The following is a 17,180-nucleotide window of genomic DNA, read 5'->3' on the forward strand; positions in this document are numbered from 1 at the left end:
ATAGAGACAGAAGGTATATTAGTGGTGGCCAGGAGTTTGGGTGTGTGTGTGTGTGCATGTGCATATACCTATAGAAATAATGACTGCTAAGAGAAACACGATTTCTTTTTGGAGGCAATAAAAAAGTTTGAAAATCAGGTAACAGTGATGCTTGCACAGCCTGTGAGTAAGGTAAAACCCAGTAACTGTATACTTCAAAAGGGCAAATTATGATGGTATGTGAATTACCTCTCAGTAAAACTTACCAAAAAAGAATAACTAGAGACAATAGTAAGGTTAATCTTTCCAAATACTTAATTTCCAAATATATCATCATATTTTCAATGAGCATTTATTTTACTTCTGTGAAATACTTGGGGTACAAAGATGAATATAACGATCCTTCATCTGCAGAGAGGTTCCAGATTAGCAGATGACAGTTTCCTCAACCTTTGGCAAATAAGTACAGATCACCTGACTTTTGGACACTCAGAGAGCTTTACAAAAGAAGCGTATATTAAAAAAAAAGGGGGGGGGGCGCCTGGGTGGCTCAGTTGGTTAAGTGTCCGACGTCGGCTCAGGTCATGATCTCACGGTCCGTGAGTTCGAGCCCCGCATCGGGCTCTGTGCTGACAGTTCAGAGCCTGGAGCCTGCTTCAGATTCTGTGTCTCCCTCTCTCTCTGACCCTCCCCCGTTCATGCTCTGTCTCTCTCTGTCTCAAAAATAAATAAAATATTTAAAAAAATTTTTTTTAAACAAAATAAGCGTATATATATTTATTTGTTAAAGAGAAAAAGCTCTGAATTGCTAGCCAGAAAATTATTTTTTACTTTGGTTTTATATACTATGTATACTTAAGAAGAGGTAGTAATCTTGGAGCTACAATCACTATAGTAATCACTGCTATCAGGAGCAAGTTTCCTGAATATCTGCAGCCCAAGTCAGAATATAGCTTGTTCTCTTCTTCCCTTCATCTTCCTTCCCCTTGTCTATATTCCATATCCTGTTGACTTGCGATAATTAGGTAAAAAAGTGATGGGTCCTCACTGATACTGGACAGTTCAGTGATGGGGTAAGTATAATGTTTTCTCACATGTTTCCTCTATAAGATGCCTCATGTGAAAAGAAGCAATAGCCTAGGACCTACTTCTGTATTCCAAGTGCCTGCCACATGGTAGTATATGTTTACCGAATAAAAAAATACTTCCACTGCACTGATATGACACAAAGCAGTCTTTGAACATACCAACACCATGCTAATTCCCTTCTGAATGTCTCACCCTTTTACTCTGTGAGAGATATAATTACATTTGATAAATCAATGAACGTCTAATTATTCAACTGAATTTGGGGAGTGGACAGAGGAGAGGGAAAGACAAACATATGGTGCCATTCCAACTCTTTTAAATTAAAATTTATTTTCTTGACAATGGAGTTAGAGATTGCATATAAAATAGCTTTGCTTGTAAAAAGAAGAAAGCTGCTGTGTTGGAAGCATCTTAGATACAATTTGGTTGAAACTGTTTAATAATCAAAAGGTATGCTACTATTTTTCCACTAACTTTGGGGTCTTGAGCAAATCACTTGACTTCAATAAGCCTCAGCTTCCTCCTTTCTAAAATTGGAGTAACAATAATATCTAATTTGCCTGTCAGGATTGCTATGCAGCTAAATGGAAAAGGAAGTGTGAGACACTGGTGTAAGTAAATGACCAAGAGCATTATAAGCACACAGTGTATCACTGTTATTTACGCGCAGCTTGCATGCATTTCCCGGCTTATACAGTTTACTCAGCATACATCCACTGGAACTGTACCGGTGTCTCTTACCTATTAAGTATCGTATAATATTTTTCTCAGAGGATCAAATGACCTTGCTGGCCCTTTACTGAAAGTACATTCCAATTACTTAATATTCTTAAATCTTCGAAAATATGAAGGTATTTGTTAAAGTCTCAGATTCCTGTATAGAATTCTTTGATAGATTTGAGCTCAAATAAGGAAAATACACATCTGACTATCTTTTGTAAAAGTTCTAGTAAAAACTCCGAATGGTACATTTCAATTCTCTGGTACATCACAATGAAAGCTCTGGTCTTAAAGTTATCTTCCTCCTGATAAAAACTGCTTACCTTTGCAGTACAGGCTCGTATCACCTCCTAAAAGAAATACAATACAACAAGTAAGGAAATATTCATAATTTTATTTTAATAAAATTATCAACTCTTTTCAACACATTCTGATATTAATCCTTTAATAACCAAAATCAACATTTGGGAGAGCCTCTTTGTCTATCACCCTGTAGCTGTCACTCTGCATTGTTTCCAATGAGCTGGAAAGAGTGTGAAATAAAAAAAAGAGACTCAGTGAGTTCTTGGTAAATCTAACCTGCTGAAACAAAAGGCATGGAGAGCCCACGCACATCTGCCTCAAGAAAACCGTGTGGCCTCAATAAACTTCATAAACAAACCTAGTAATAATAAACTTGTAAATGCCAAAATTCTACACCAGAGTACTAACATGTCTCAAAGACGCACCCATAATTAATTATTGTATATAATTATCTCTACAAATAACAATGCCCATAAATATAATATCCGTATTAATAATTTACTTCTGAGGAAATCTAGTAACAAACACTACTAAATGGCAAAGTATGTTATCAGTATTGAAGGAGCTACAGAAAGGAACCACCTACAATTCATGGGACAAGGGAAGAAAAAGATCGGTTTTGACAAAGAAACTAGTAAAAGTCAACATTATAATAAATGATTTGAAAATGTGCTGCTATGGAGACACAAAAAATATCCAAGTCCAATTAAGGTCAGCCAGCATGTATCATCAGACAAGAGAAACAGAGAAAAATGCTAACGATGAATATGGAGTTTAGGAAAAAAGAGAACTAAAAGAGGAGTATCAATTTTTTATCCAGAAATTTCTAAGGGACAGAGACTATGTCTGAAGGGTATTAGTAATTCGATCACTAAAAGGAGAAAATGACACTGCCGGAGCATGAGATTCTGTCTGGACTGAATCTCAGTTCCAGCACTTGCCAACTGTGCGACACTGGTGATATTGCTTGAGCTCTGTAAGCCTCAACTTCACTTTCCGTAAAATGGGGATAATACTAGCACTCACACTGTAGGATGGTTTTGAGGATTAAATACAATGAACAAGTAAAGCACTCAGCACAGGAATTCATGATGTTAGTCATCATTCATAATTAAATAGATGTTAGTTATCATCAATCATTATTAGGTGAAATCTCCCAAAAGGTAGAGAAAACTAACCTTTTTGCAAAGCTGGCATAAAACATTTTTAAATCTATCTAATCCCTACTCCTATGACTCTGCTTATAATCAACTCTGTCATCATTAGCCTGGGCTTCAGATTAATTTTTAAAAGTGAGAGTGGTCTTGAGTGTTCAGGCAGCTAGAAAGGTATACCTTTCCCTATAAGTTTTTTAACTTCATAAATCAACTTTTTGTAAGTCTGATTACTCCCAGTAGGTACCCCAGGTTCTGAGCAAGTTTGGATGCACTGATAAGATCAAATTTTAAAAACAGAGTGACTTTTGGCAATGCTCTTAACATACTGTCTACCTAAGAGATCTATCTGGGCTGCAGTATGCCTTTCAGGTATTGCTGTAGCTGCAAATACAGTCAACTCTGTTAAAGGAAAGAGGAAAGAGCTAAGTGACTAAATGGCAAGGCTATGGAGAACAGAGAATTATCTATTTTTGTTTCCTTTATTCATTAATGAGTAAACACCTGCTGAACTGGATTGGTTATGCAATTCACACACACACACACACACACACACACACACAGACACACACACACACACACACCATACCCTAAGCTTGCACTATATTTTATTTAAAAAATTCCTACTGTGGTTACAAAGAAAGAAGTATCTCTAGTAATATAGTCCTCATAATATAGAAGTAATCAAGTCTTCCCTATTACACTTCTCTATAGAAGACCACTGTTAGAGTCTTCAATGGACTAAAAACCTAACAACAAAAAATTGGGCTCTACCAAAATAAATTACAAGAAACAAGAAAAAGGATTTGTGACAAAAGGTAACAATCCAGTCAATGCTTGCAAAATATAAAAATAGAGCTGCCAAGGGAATAAAGAGGACATTTTGTTTTAATTCCCATACATACTATCTACATTCCAAAAGAAAATATATTGCAGATGACATTTGAAAGAGTTCGGTGCATTCTCTCAACATGGGAAAAATAGGGCTTTTCAAAAACCACAGCCATTATACACAAAGTTTTCATTTCTAAAGGCAGCCTTGGTCTACCTCAATCCCAATGCAAACAGATACTCTAATTTAAAAGAAAGAAAGAAATAAGAGAAAGACATTTTTCTCTTATAATAAATTATCAATCTACTTCCCCCTTGCTTTTGATCTCATATCTTAAAAAATATTTTTCTGATTTTTCCTTTACATCTACTTTCTTTTGTTCTTATGTCCTTTCATTTATCTGAAGATGACAGCTATATAAGATGACAAAAGAAAAGCTACAAGGCTAAGGTAATTCCAGCACGTTAAGTTTTATAGTGTAAAGATCAAGAGATTGTAGGAAACTTGTTTTTTTATTGATCAGTGAGTTAGTTGCTCTTATATCTGTGAAGACATTTTGCCATGTAAGATTTTACACAAGGGACACTTTTTTCCCTAGTGAAGAAATATTTTTCTCTAGTTTTTAAAACTCCATTTATCTATTTATACTTCCTTTTAAAATCTGGAACATCATACATTATTCAATTAAAATGGTAAAATACACAGAATTACAACTTTGAAATAAATTTATTAATTTATAGTACATATTCTAAAATTTATACTGATAAAAATAAAAATATTTCCCTTACATTCCAATGAAACCTGCATTCTGGTATACCTGAAACTCCAATTTTCTAAAGAAAGAAAAGTAGAGAGGAAGTAAGTATAGTCATAACTAAAGGTGTCTCAATATAGTTCCTCATATGTTTGGGTTAAAACTGGTGAAGATTCCTATCAATGGAGGAGAGAAAGGGATTATATTTATTAAGTGCCAGGCACTGTGCCAAAAGGTGACAACACGACAAGGAACAAGTCTGCACAGTCCCTGTCTTCAAGGAGCTCAAGGCTAATTCTAACTAAAGGAACTATTATGTTCAAAGAGCATTAAGCATTTTTAAGGATATCTAAGCTTCCCAATACATTTTATTAGTTATCTTTGAGAAAGTTAATGTAATAATTTATAATGAACAGAATAAAAAGCACTCTATTTTTAATTAAGCATCCTCCTCCTCATTTTCATGACCTATTTTCCAGTTTTATGGCCATTCCTGATTTTGACAGCACTTTTCTTGTAGTGAGATAACAGTCCTTTTAAATATGCTTCAGGAACATCTGTATCTATTCTTTTTGGAAGTTCCTGCTTATTTATTTTATCCATTTCTTTGTTCAAGTCTTTTTTCTTTATTATTTAAACTTTGGCATATTAAGGAGGTTGTACCTTTAATATATTTTACATGAATAATTTCCCAGGTTGGTGCCTTTTGTGTTTGTGTGTGTTGTACATATGCACACACATACACACTTCCATTTTTAAATAGCAAAAGAGATCTTGGGCTGGTCTTTACAGAAATATCAAGTCGGGAAAGCATGATAGTTTATCTATCCCATATCAGTCTGTTTACTGCAGTGGGTGATGTTAGAACAAATACCAGAAGGCAACCAAAAAAGCATTAGAAAACCTATTTTTAAGTAACCTACTTACTTTTTTGAATTAATACTTATTGGCATGGCAATGTAAAATAGAATCAAAATGGTTTTAAAATTTCCAACTTCTCAACTGCATAAAATCATCAGACATACTGTGACAGAATCGAGTCTCTGTTTCACTTGCTGCATCTTCATTGAAGAATTGTCAGCCTGGACGTAGTCATCTATCTGAAAAGAGCCTTGATGAGGCAGTTTAGGACAGGTGCATAAAGCATCTTGACTTTGGTGTATTCCAGGTAACGGAAATGTCCCATTGTAGCATTTGAACATTTCACCCTCTTGCTGGGCAACTGAAAAAATACATCCATAATTAGTTAAAGTCACCATAGCAAAAGCACAATGAAATAATTAAGCCATGAGACTGTAGCATTAAACCAACGATCAGAAACTACATGATACATTTTAAAAACTGGGTGATAATAAGACAACATGACTGGCAAAATGTGAAATTGTGGAATTATTCAATAATATAAAAGCATGAAAAAGGAAAAATAATAATTTCACAGATGATTTATGTCAGGCAGTATTATAAATCAGCCTTGAAGACCATGTCATCTCTTGGTGTGGTAAAAAACATGTTGGAATGGGAACCTAACTTTAAATTTTTTTTTTATGTTTTATTTATTTTTGAGACAGAGACAGAGCATGAGCAGGGGAGGGGCAGAGAGAGAGTGAGACACAGAATCCGAAGCAGGCTCCAGGTTCTGAGCTGTCAGCACAGAGCCCGACGCGGGGCTCAAACTCACAAATCGCAAGATCATGACCTGAGCCGAAGTCGGACACCTAACCAACTGAGCCACCCAGGCACCCCGGAACCTAACTTTAAATATATGTATACAGAAAACGTAATATAAAAAATCAAAGGCATTAGGGAGCCTGGGTGGCTCAGTCGGTGGAGTGGCCAACTTCAGGTCATGATCTCGCGGTCCGTGAGTTTGAGCTCCACGTCAGGCTCTGTGCTGACAGCTCGGAGCCTGGAGCCTGCTTCAGATTCTGTTTCTCCCTCTCTCTCTGCCCCTCTCCCACTCATATTGTCTCTCTTGCTCTCAAAAATAAACATAAAAAAATTTTTTTAAAATCAAAGGCATAATAGAATAGAATTAAAGGAAAGGGAAGAACAATAAAAATAATTATTTGCAAACCCATCTCCCTAAAACAACTCTTTTCATATTTCTATACCCCTCTTAATCTTTATACATATGGACACTTTACACAAGATACCATAATGTGAATAAAATTTAATTTTCTTCAATTTAATTACAAACATTTTTCGTATTTTTGTAACTATGTAGTTACCACTTTTAAATGCTTTACAACATCTCATCCAATGAAGCACCATTATTTATTTATGCATTCTCCTATTACTAAATATTTACAATGTTTTGTTTTCCCTCATTACAGACCATGTATGAACAAGTACTTTTCATAGTTCAAATTATTTCTTGAAATAATTCTTTCTTTGTATTTAATTCCCCAGACTGGAATAGATGGCCAAAAGAGTGAATGTTTTTGATGATGACGACGACGACAAGGACAACAGCATGAATACTGTACTTTATGGTGTTTAGAATGCGTTTATATACACTATCTCATTTGATCATTTAAAATAAAGGAATCTAAAAATTTGTAAGTACCTGTTTGTATATACAAAGGAGAAAAGTATACAGTAATCACTTAAAAAGTATTTCCTTAATTATATAATTTTTAATAGAAGGACTTTCTAAACATAACATGAGAAGAAAGTGATACAATCAAGATTCATAACAGGGAATCAATCAATAGACCAGCCTCCAGGGTTTCTGTGGACTATTGAAGTTACATATAGAAATATGAATGTGTAAATGTTTATGGAAATCACATCCGTAACTTTTATCAGATTATTTGTCAAAGGACTGCATGAGTCAGAAAATGTTAAGAATTGTCAACATAAAAGATGGACAGATTTTTCTATGTGAACATTTAAAGAGTCTCTATTAAAATTAAAAAAATAAGGCTATCATAATAAAAATAAAAAAGCATAGGAAAGGTAAGAGAATTCCATCTCTGGCCAAAATAAGAGTAAAAGGGACCGGACTTTCCCTCCTGCTTGGAACTACCAAAACGTAGATAGAATGTATAAAAGGAAGAAATGAAATTGTCTTTATAAACAGAATCATCTATCCAGAGCTAAGATGATGGTAAGGCAAGTGAAGCAGTACAAAGGAAATTTATGGAGGTTCTCACTCTCAGGTCCTGGCCCCAAATTTGTGTAAAAAATCTGACTGGAATCTAAAAACATAAGTCATTAGAACTAACAATCAACTTTAGACAAGATCAGCATTATTTCTATAGACAAGTAACAAAGAGTCAGAAATTTAAATTTAAAAAATATATATCATTTAGAATGATAAAAAACATGACATATTTTGGGAAGCATCTGATGAAAGACGGGAAAGACATGTACACTGAAAACTACAAAAACAGTGCCGAGATAAAACTGAAGAAGAACCTAAATAAAGAGATAGATTATGTTCATGGTTTGAATAATCAATACTGTCAAAATGCCAATTCTCCCCAAATGATCTGTGCTTTCAACGTAATCTCACTCAAAATCCAGCAGGTCTCTTTTGGGGAAATTGTCAAATTCTAAACTTCAAATGGAAATACAAAGGATCTAGAAGAGTCAAAACAAGCTGAAAAAAAAGGGGGGAGTTATACAACTTGACTTCAAGTCTTATTATAAAGTGTAGTAATCAAGACACTTTGTTTTTGGCACAAAGATAAACAAATAGATAAGAGAACAGAATAGAGCTCAGCATGTACGGACATGGTGTAAAGCCGGTTCTTTTGAATAAATAGTGCTAGAACAAATGGATATTCATATGTGAGCAAATGAACTTTGATACATAACTTCACACCATGTACAGAAAATAACTCAAAATGAATCTAAAACCTAAAACCGTAAGACTTCTCTAGAGAACACACAGGAGGATACTTTTGTGAGCTTGGATTAGGCAAAGATTCTTAGATACAAAACCGAAACTCCATATAAAACAAAAATTGGTAATTTAGAACGTCATCAAAATTGCAAACACTTGTTCTTCAACACTGTTAAGAAGAGAATTAGAAGACAAAGACTGGGAGAAATATTTGCAAATCATGTATCTAATAGAGCACCACTTTTATGGAGAAAACCTAACACTTAAAACTTCATAGTCAGAAAATAAGCTAACTAAAAAACGGGCAAAAGACATGAACAGACACTTCACTGAAGAAGATAAATGGATGGCAAATATGTACATGAAAAGGTGGCTCAACAACATTAGTCATTAAAGATAAGCAAATTAAAACCAGCATGAAATAGCACTGCACATCAGTATCAGAGGGGGCTAAAATTAGAAAGACTGACTACTTCAAATTTAGCAAGGGTATGGAGATACTGAAATACACACTACTGGGAGAAAGGTTAAATGGCATAACCACTTTAAAAACAGTCTGGCAGCTTCTTACGTTAAACAGACATCTGCAATTAGATGCAGTCTTCCTACTCTTAGGAATTTACTCAGGAGAAATGAAAGCATGTGTTCAGACAAAGACTTGTAGATGAATGTTCATAGCAGCTTTATTTCTAATAGCTAAAAACTGGGTACAACCCCCATTTCCATCAACAGACAGACTGTGATATATCATAAAATGAAACAATACTCATTGTAAGGATGAAGGATAAACTATTAATAAAAGCTAAAATAGAGATAAATCTCAAAGTAATTATGGGTGAAAGAAGTCAGACAAAAAAGAGTACATGGTATAAACAGTCTCACTTATACATAATTCTACAAAATGGAAATTAAGTCATAGTGATTGCCATGGGGAAGGATGTGGTAGGGAGAAATTTCAAAGAAGCACAAAGTAACTTAGAAATGATGGATATGTTCATTATCTTGATTGAGATGATGGCTTCACACATGTTTAAATATGTTTAGATTTATCAAAATGTACATTTTAAATATATGCAGTTTACTGTATTTCAATGTACCTTAATAATGTTGCTCATACAAAAAAAAAAGCAAATGACAAACTAGTGATAAAAGGGGTTAATATTCTTAACATGCAAAGAGTCCCCATAAAGTGAATTAAAAATAAATAATCTAACAGAAAATGGGCAAAGGACCACCAGAGAAAATTCACAAAAGAATAACTATGTGGCCAATAAAAGAAATATTCAGCCTCACCAGTAAGAAGGAATAACGGAAAAAAAGGCAAATTAGAAAATGATGTTTTTTGTTTGTTTGTTTGTTTTTGGCCTGTTTAACTGACCCATTGTACCTCAAGATCCTTTTTCCTAAGAAGCAAAATGGAGTAGCCAGGCAAGTACTGAAGTCATGTTTAAAATATTGAAAAACTATGTAACAGTGGAAATGTACAATAATATTTTAAATAAATTATGGTGTATTTGTTTAATGAAAGGGAATTCAGCAACTAAAATTATGTACAGAAGTACAGCTGCCATGATGAAATATTACTAACATGTTAATTGCAGTAAAAATAGTTTATAAAGCAATATAATGGATATACAGAAGAATAATCACGTGGTTTTGTTTTGTTTTGTTTTGTCACCGGTCTTGGGGTTTCATCAACCATGAATCTGAGATAGCACATATAAAAAATTTTAGGGCCTTGACCACTGTATTCATGCCCTACTTCATTTACACACTCTAAATACAGCACACACTCTTAACGGGTGCTCTCTTTCTGCAGACCTTAATGATGAAAGTACCAGGGAACAATACAGAGGGAGAAGATCTGCTTACAACCTACCATCCCAGAGGATGCTCCTTCCTCAATACCCAACTACTGTTTGCAGATGGAAGCGTAGCTGCTTCTATGCTTAGATTTTCATGGGTCTGCCCACTACTTTTCTGTACACGTTCTGAACTTCCCTTCCTAACACTGAAAATTTACTCTCAAATATTCAGATTGTTTAAAGAACAACAGAAACTTTGAGGAGGTGAAAGAAAAGTGCTCTTGGAATTGGAAACTGAAGGCTTAACACTAGTAGATGAGCCAGGGATGAATGAATCAACAGATAAAAATAATGTTTCACCATCTTTGCCTTATTTGCTTTTCAAAACTGTTCTTTTAACATTTCATTGTTTTTTGTTGTTGTTGTTGTTGTTGAGTGGAAAGTAGAGCTGGACTTAAAGTATTTAATGGCATTTTCTGATTTCTCTGTTTTTCTGTACTTCCTAGCTACCTAATAAGCCCACCACGATTTAACTTGAAGCCATGAGTGATCGAGCACAGAAGCACATAAATGCTGATATAAGCAACAGTTATGCAGGATAGCAGGATTTTGATATTTATCTTATTCTTCTTGCCAAACTGTATTTCCTAAGTATTATGCTACACTAAGTATTATGTATCATATTTTCTTTAAAAAAGGAATTTTTTAACAAGTAAAAATAACAAAAAGCATTGCCTGTTTATTTTTGGTGGTATAAAGATGCCTTTCCAAAAAGATTACAATGGCCTACACAGATGCAGGTAACAAAAATAAAGCCCAAACAATTATGAAAATAGGTCATAATGGAAGCTTTCTGAAATTCCCTTGAGCTCTACGCTTCTAACATTTCAAAGGTTTCTAAACCATTTTCACATAGGCCATGATTGGAGTACAATGTTGCAATTAAATACCTGTATTTCTTCACTTAGTTATTTTCTCTTCTTTGGCTAATTTAACTTTGTACACTTAAAACTAACTTAACCTGAGAAAACTCAAAATTGTAAGTCTCATCTCCATCCTTCCACCACTTTTTTAGGAGTGCACGAGAGCAGGCTCTGGGAATGCAAAGACACAGGCCCGTCTTGGGGCTTGAATCTCTTGGAGGTCAACAAATAAGTACTACTGTGTGCTCAGTCGTGTAGCAGAGGGACCCACAAGGTGCTAAGAACACAGAGGTGGCAACTACATTTGCTTAAAGGAATGATACACCCATCAAATTACTTATAAACCTGCCTACAATTGGCTATAATTGGGGATTTTAAATTTTACACACTTAAATTCATAAAATGTTTTCATAACTGATAATCAAATTTTGATTTATACAAGTTCAGTGCTGTTGTGTACATTCTGACCTTAAACAATATAAAAAATAACGTGGTTTTCTCAGGAGATTTTTATCTTTATAGGAGGAAGAACAGAGGAAATAAGATATTTTAATCCAGAGCCTTTTGCATTCAGAGTGAATACATGTTTGTTATTATTAAAACCTATATTTACTTATGTTATTGACTTTATAATAAAGTGCACCTAAAAAAACAAAATATTTTTTCTCTTATACTACATTAAGATTTCCTTTTGGTTCAACACTTAATTCCTTTGCTCAAGACCTATTATTTTACACAGCTCTGTTAATGGGTATAGTCATTTTACAGGATACCTAATTTCTTTACTTATAGATGAACGATTTCTAAATATAGTATTACTGTAAGCTGGCAGGTCTGCTTTTCTAGTTTCCCAGCATTCAGCAGTTATGCAGCACCCTCCTTCTCTTCCTCTAACATCTGCAATGTGTAGGGTATTCCTGTGGTCTGAGTGTTTGTGTCCTCCTGAAATTCTCATGTTGAAGTTCTTTCTAATGCCCAAAGTGCTGGTACTTGGAGGTGGGGCCTTTGCGAGGTGAGCCCTCATGAATGGGATTAGTGCCCTTATAAAAGAGGTCTCAGAGAGTTCCCTCACCCCTTCTATCACATGAGGTTACAGCTAGAAGATCCTGTCTATGAACCAGAAAGTAAGCTCTCACTAGACATCGAGTCTGCTATGCCTTGATCTTGGGACTTCCCAGCATTCAGAATTGTGAGAAATAAATTTCTGTTGTTTACAAAGCCACGTAGTCTCTGGTATTTTGTTATAGCAGTCTGAATGGGCCAGGACAAGAATGTTTAAGGGCTTATAATGGTTTTTTTAATTGTACTTTACTGGGCCCGACTTGTTCCTGCTTCAGCTAATCCTAAGAAACTGTATGGATGCACTAGAGAAGTTCTATTGAGTAACACTTTGATTCGAATAGCTTGGGTGTATTCAGGACCATTAGTAATTTTATATTTAATATTTAATATGTCAAAGAGAACTCATAAGTGTTACTAATGAAACTGTCCAGGGGCGCCTGGGTGGCTCAGTCAGTTGAGCATCCAACTTCGGCTCAGGTCATGATCTCACAGTTCGTGAGTTCGAGCCCCATATCAGGCTCTGTGCTGACAGCTCGGAGCCTGGAGCCTGCTTCAGATTCTGTGTCTCCCTCTCTCTCTGCCCCTAACCCACTCGCATTCTGTCTCTTGTGTCTCTCAAAAATAAACGTTAAAAAAAAAAAAAGAAACTGTCCAAAAAGCTATACAAGAAAGTGTAATAGATCCATGTCTCATAGCCAACCAAATGGGAGAGCATCTACCGACATTCAGCAAATCTGCTGGGTGAACACCAAAATATAATAAACTATCTCCAGGTCCCCTGAAGTACATGCTATTGTCTTTCTGTTGATTTCCTATTCCATTATCCATCAATTTCCATATGTCATGCTATTCAACTAAAGTGTGTGATGTGTGTATCGCTATAGAAAATGGCTAGGATTTCTCTACTGAAGGCTGGTTCATGAATTCTTAATATACGAATGCTCTATACCATGCTTTATAGTTGCATTTTTGCCTTTGATAAAACACTAAGAGAGGTATTTGATAAAACAGGATAGGTATTTTAATTTTACAGTGAAAAAAAAAAACAGATACAAAAATGCTAAATTACTTGACCAGGGTCAAGCAGAAAGTGATGGCACTTTGTCTAGAATTCCAGTGAGCTCACTCCTACTCCAGCCTTTCCCACCACACTGCTATTTCACACTGTACCATTCTTCCTTCTTGATGCACTTTAAAAAGCACCAGTGTAAACATAAAAAAAATGTCTGAATGAGGAATTCACAGCTCTGGTTTATGCTCAAAGCTACTTTTTCATATGTCCTCAATCTATGAATGACACAACCAAATCAAAGTATCCATTTTGCACAGAATGTTAAAGTAGACACTTCAGGATACAACCAATAGGTAGTTTAAGCATATCTTCAAATACGGCATTTCTATCTCTTAATTCTCCTACTAGGCTAACAACAGACACTTAAACTTGGACCTACCATCAGTTATATATGTTACTGCATAACCTTATCCAAGTATGAGAATTGTAATAACCGAGCTTGTTTTCAGGCATTCATCATTAGTACTTTAAGAACACTATTAAATTTATACATACAACTATGCATATTAAATTTACCTCAGTTACATATTAGCTTGTTGCAAAAATATTACAAAATTAGTTACATTAAAATTTAATGCTACATAATAAAGATAATTCGTATTTTGGACTATACTGAGAATACAACTGCTTAATGCGTTATAATTGTCCCCAACATTTGTAAAGGAATGAACTATTAATAATACTAAGTAACCAAAGTTCCTTTTAGTCTTAAGGCCTTTTTCGAAATATTAAAATTAAAAACAAACAACACACTTTATTACAGGAATATCTGGTTACCTTCTTAACTAAGTTACTTCATGAAACAGGAAATGCCAAGACTGAAGTAAGCAGACTGGCGTTTTAAAACTATGGGCTCTGGACTTAGCTGGGTAAACTTTAACATTTACCAAATGTGTGACCTGATGTAAATTACTTCATTCTCCCTGTGCCTCAGTTTCATCATATGCAAAATGAGGATAATAATAGCATCTACCTTGTGGGGTTTTGAGAGGACTATATGGGAAGATGTATGTAATATGCTCATAAGAGTAGGGGACACAGTCGGTTAAGTGTCTGACTTCGGCTCAGGCCATGATCTCACGATCCATGAGTCCAAGCCCTGCATCAGGCTCTTTGCTGTCAGCAAGGAGCCCGCTTCAGATCCTCTGTCCCCCTCTCTCTCTGCCCCTCCTCTGCTTGTACTCTCTGTCTCTCTCAAAATAAATAAATAAATACACTTAAAAAAAAAAGAGTAGGGGACACAGTAAATGTTTGATAAATGTTAGCTCCTACTACCACTATTATTATTATCCCCCAATTTACTCACTGATCATGCCTCTCATTCTATGTTTTTTATAAAATTTAAGGGAAAAATGCTATTCTATAGGATTTGTAATTCTCATTTCGCACACTTACTGCACATCAGTAATATACCAGGTACTATGTTAGACATAAGGCATTGCAAACACCATGGACTTTTGGTCAATAAGCAACTTATACAACAAATTTTTTATAGGAACATAAAGGTATACATTGCCTTGAACTCTGGTAAAGTATGCTGCAGTGTGCAAAATAAAGCCATCAACAACAACAATGTAGGTGGTTGTTAATGAACATGAATCCAATAATAAAATCACATTTAGTGTCAATGCTAGAGATTGTTGTTCAGTTTAACTAAAATTCTTCCAGAGGTTTAATTGACAACTTGGAAAGCACAAAAGACTGCAAAGGAGCATGGTAATCTCAGTCTGATTCCTGGATTTTATAGCTCTATTCAACTTGGCACACAATAGATGCTCAATAAAGATTTGTCTTCCCTCTGAAAGCCACTACGACTAAAAAGTACTCCAGAGTTAATCTGACTCAGAGAAAAGATTGCCACCTAGTGGAACGTCAGGCTCATTACCTGGGATTATCAAGTAATGCTGACAATTTACCAATTTAAGACTTGATCCTGCTTAAAATACTACATGTATTTTCATTGTGTGTTAGTATTCAGGCTAGGTACTGGTAATAAAAAGATGAATAAGCCTCCATCTCTGCTCCCTACGAAGTACAGATAATACAAAAAAATCACATACTCAAGAGGCATAAAGTAAATGATACTGCAGAAAAAAAAAAGTCTGCTTATTAGACAATCAAAAGCTAGTACTTCAGGAAATTTCCTAAAGAGGCAAGTTAGCGTAGCAAATAAGAGCATGGTCTCCAAGGGTAGTTTTTTTGGATTCAAGTCCTGGCTCATGTAAAATGAGGATAATTACAGTACCTATCTTTTAAGATTATTGTGAAAAATGAAGTGAATATATATAAAATGCTTAAAACGGTACCAGGAACAAAGAAAGTGCTTTGTAAGTACTAGTTATGATTATCATTACATGTAGAACAGGATCCTAGAGATGGAGGTAGACAGATATTAATAACAGAACATTAACTGCTAGAGCCTAGGTTCATAAATTTAAGTCAGTGGAAGCCGTTTTCTTCTGACTAGTACTCTGTTATTATGGGAATCCTAAAAGTACATTATTTGTGGTACTCTGTGACTAAATTTTGTATTACTAGATGATTAACCCTTTCAACATCAGGCAAATAAACCTGCCTTCTGAAAGTAAAAATTGTGTTCCTTACCAAAAACAGCAAAAAGTCAGTAGAATGAAAGACCCAAAAGACCACAACCTGAACATATGCTTAGCAGGGAAAGATGCTTGCTGACTCTTCACAGATTTTGCTAGAACTGAAAGACAGATGATACATTTAGCTACCATTGTGGTCTCATTCACAGCTTATTCAACTTATAAAAAAAAATGAGTTTGCTCCATTTTCCTTGAAAAATGTCTAAACGAATGAGCAGCTCCGATAAATACTATTTTAAAATCATGTAACTATTCTGTATCTTTCAAATTTTATACCATTAAAACATTTATATAAAGATACATGTAAACTTTATTTTCAGACAAGAAAGTCTGGGCAAAATATTCCTGTATTAAAAATAAATAAAATATAAGGCAAACCTGTAAAAGATTAATAATAAATACTATATGTTTTAATAAAAAATCTAAACACTATTTCACTTGATGATTCTGGCCTGTATTTAATAAGTAAAATTTATTTTTGGATCGAAAACAACTTTCTGTTTTCTTATGAATATATATCATTCACAAGAACTGTGCTAAATCTTGGACTGCCTAGGATTATGTAACTTCTTCTTAAGCTTCCTCATTTTAAAAATAGGCAACAAAGAGTTAGGAAAATGTGTTGAAACATTTTGAGTTTTGTTTGTAAAGGTATCAGTATATTGAAAATTGTGTTCTAAAATCATGATACAAAATAATTTAAATTCCATGTGTATTATCTGAACTTTTTAATTTCCGAAACACTTTGAATTCCTTCCTTTTGACAGTAATATAGTATAGGTATAACATGATGATCTTAACTTCATGATTTATTTTCTAATACAACTGACCCCAAAAGGTGCATACTCTAATAAAGGCTGTCAATAGAACGAATGAAAGGGGAAAAAACCCTTTTTTTCAATTCCCTTTCACAGAGAGATGCTTACCAGCATATTAAAACCTAAATTACCACAAAGTCAAGTATATATGGGTTAAATGAATATGGTAACAACCCATTTTACCTTTTTCCTTGTTTTAATATAGTCCTT

At 34.6% G+C, this 17,180-nt stretch overlaps 1 protein-coding gene across 11 annotated transcripts in view; it reads right to left on the reverse strand.

Annotated features, from left to right (window-relative positions):
* Positions 1-17,180, reverse strand: part of AHI1 (Abelson helper integration site 1) — a 209,471-nt gene that overhangs the window by 124,242 nt on the left and 68,049 nt on the right. For 10 of the 11 annotated variants that reach the window (XR_015251561.1, XR_015251562.1, XM_086707930.1 and 7 more), the window contains 2 exons: positions 5,857-6,053; positions 2,112-2,138 (listed from right to left, as the gene is read on the reverse strand). Coding sequence is in view for 9 of the 11 variants with exons in the window: in XM_086707930.1 (XP_086564056.1) it covers positions 2,112-2,138; positions 5,857-6,053 (224 nt within the window). In the remaining 2 variants the exon portion in view is untranslated. The remainder of the gene's footprint in view (positions 1-2,111; positions 2,139-5,856; positions 6,054-17,180) is intronic. The other variant, XM_086707931.1, reaches the window with a different exon arrangement.

Source organism: Puma concolor, chromosome B2, assembly GCF_028749965.1.
Source record: "Puma concolor isolate L17-30 chromosome B2, mPumCon1.1.hap2, whole genome shotgun sequence".
NCBI classification, from domain to species: domain Eukaryota; kingdom Metazoa; phylum Chordata; class Mammalia; order Carnivora; family Felidae; genus Puma; species Puma concolor.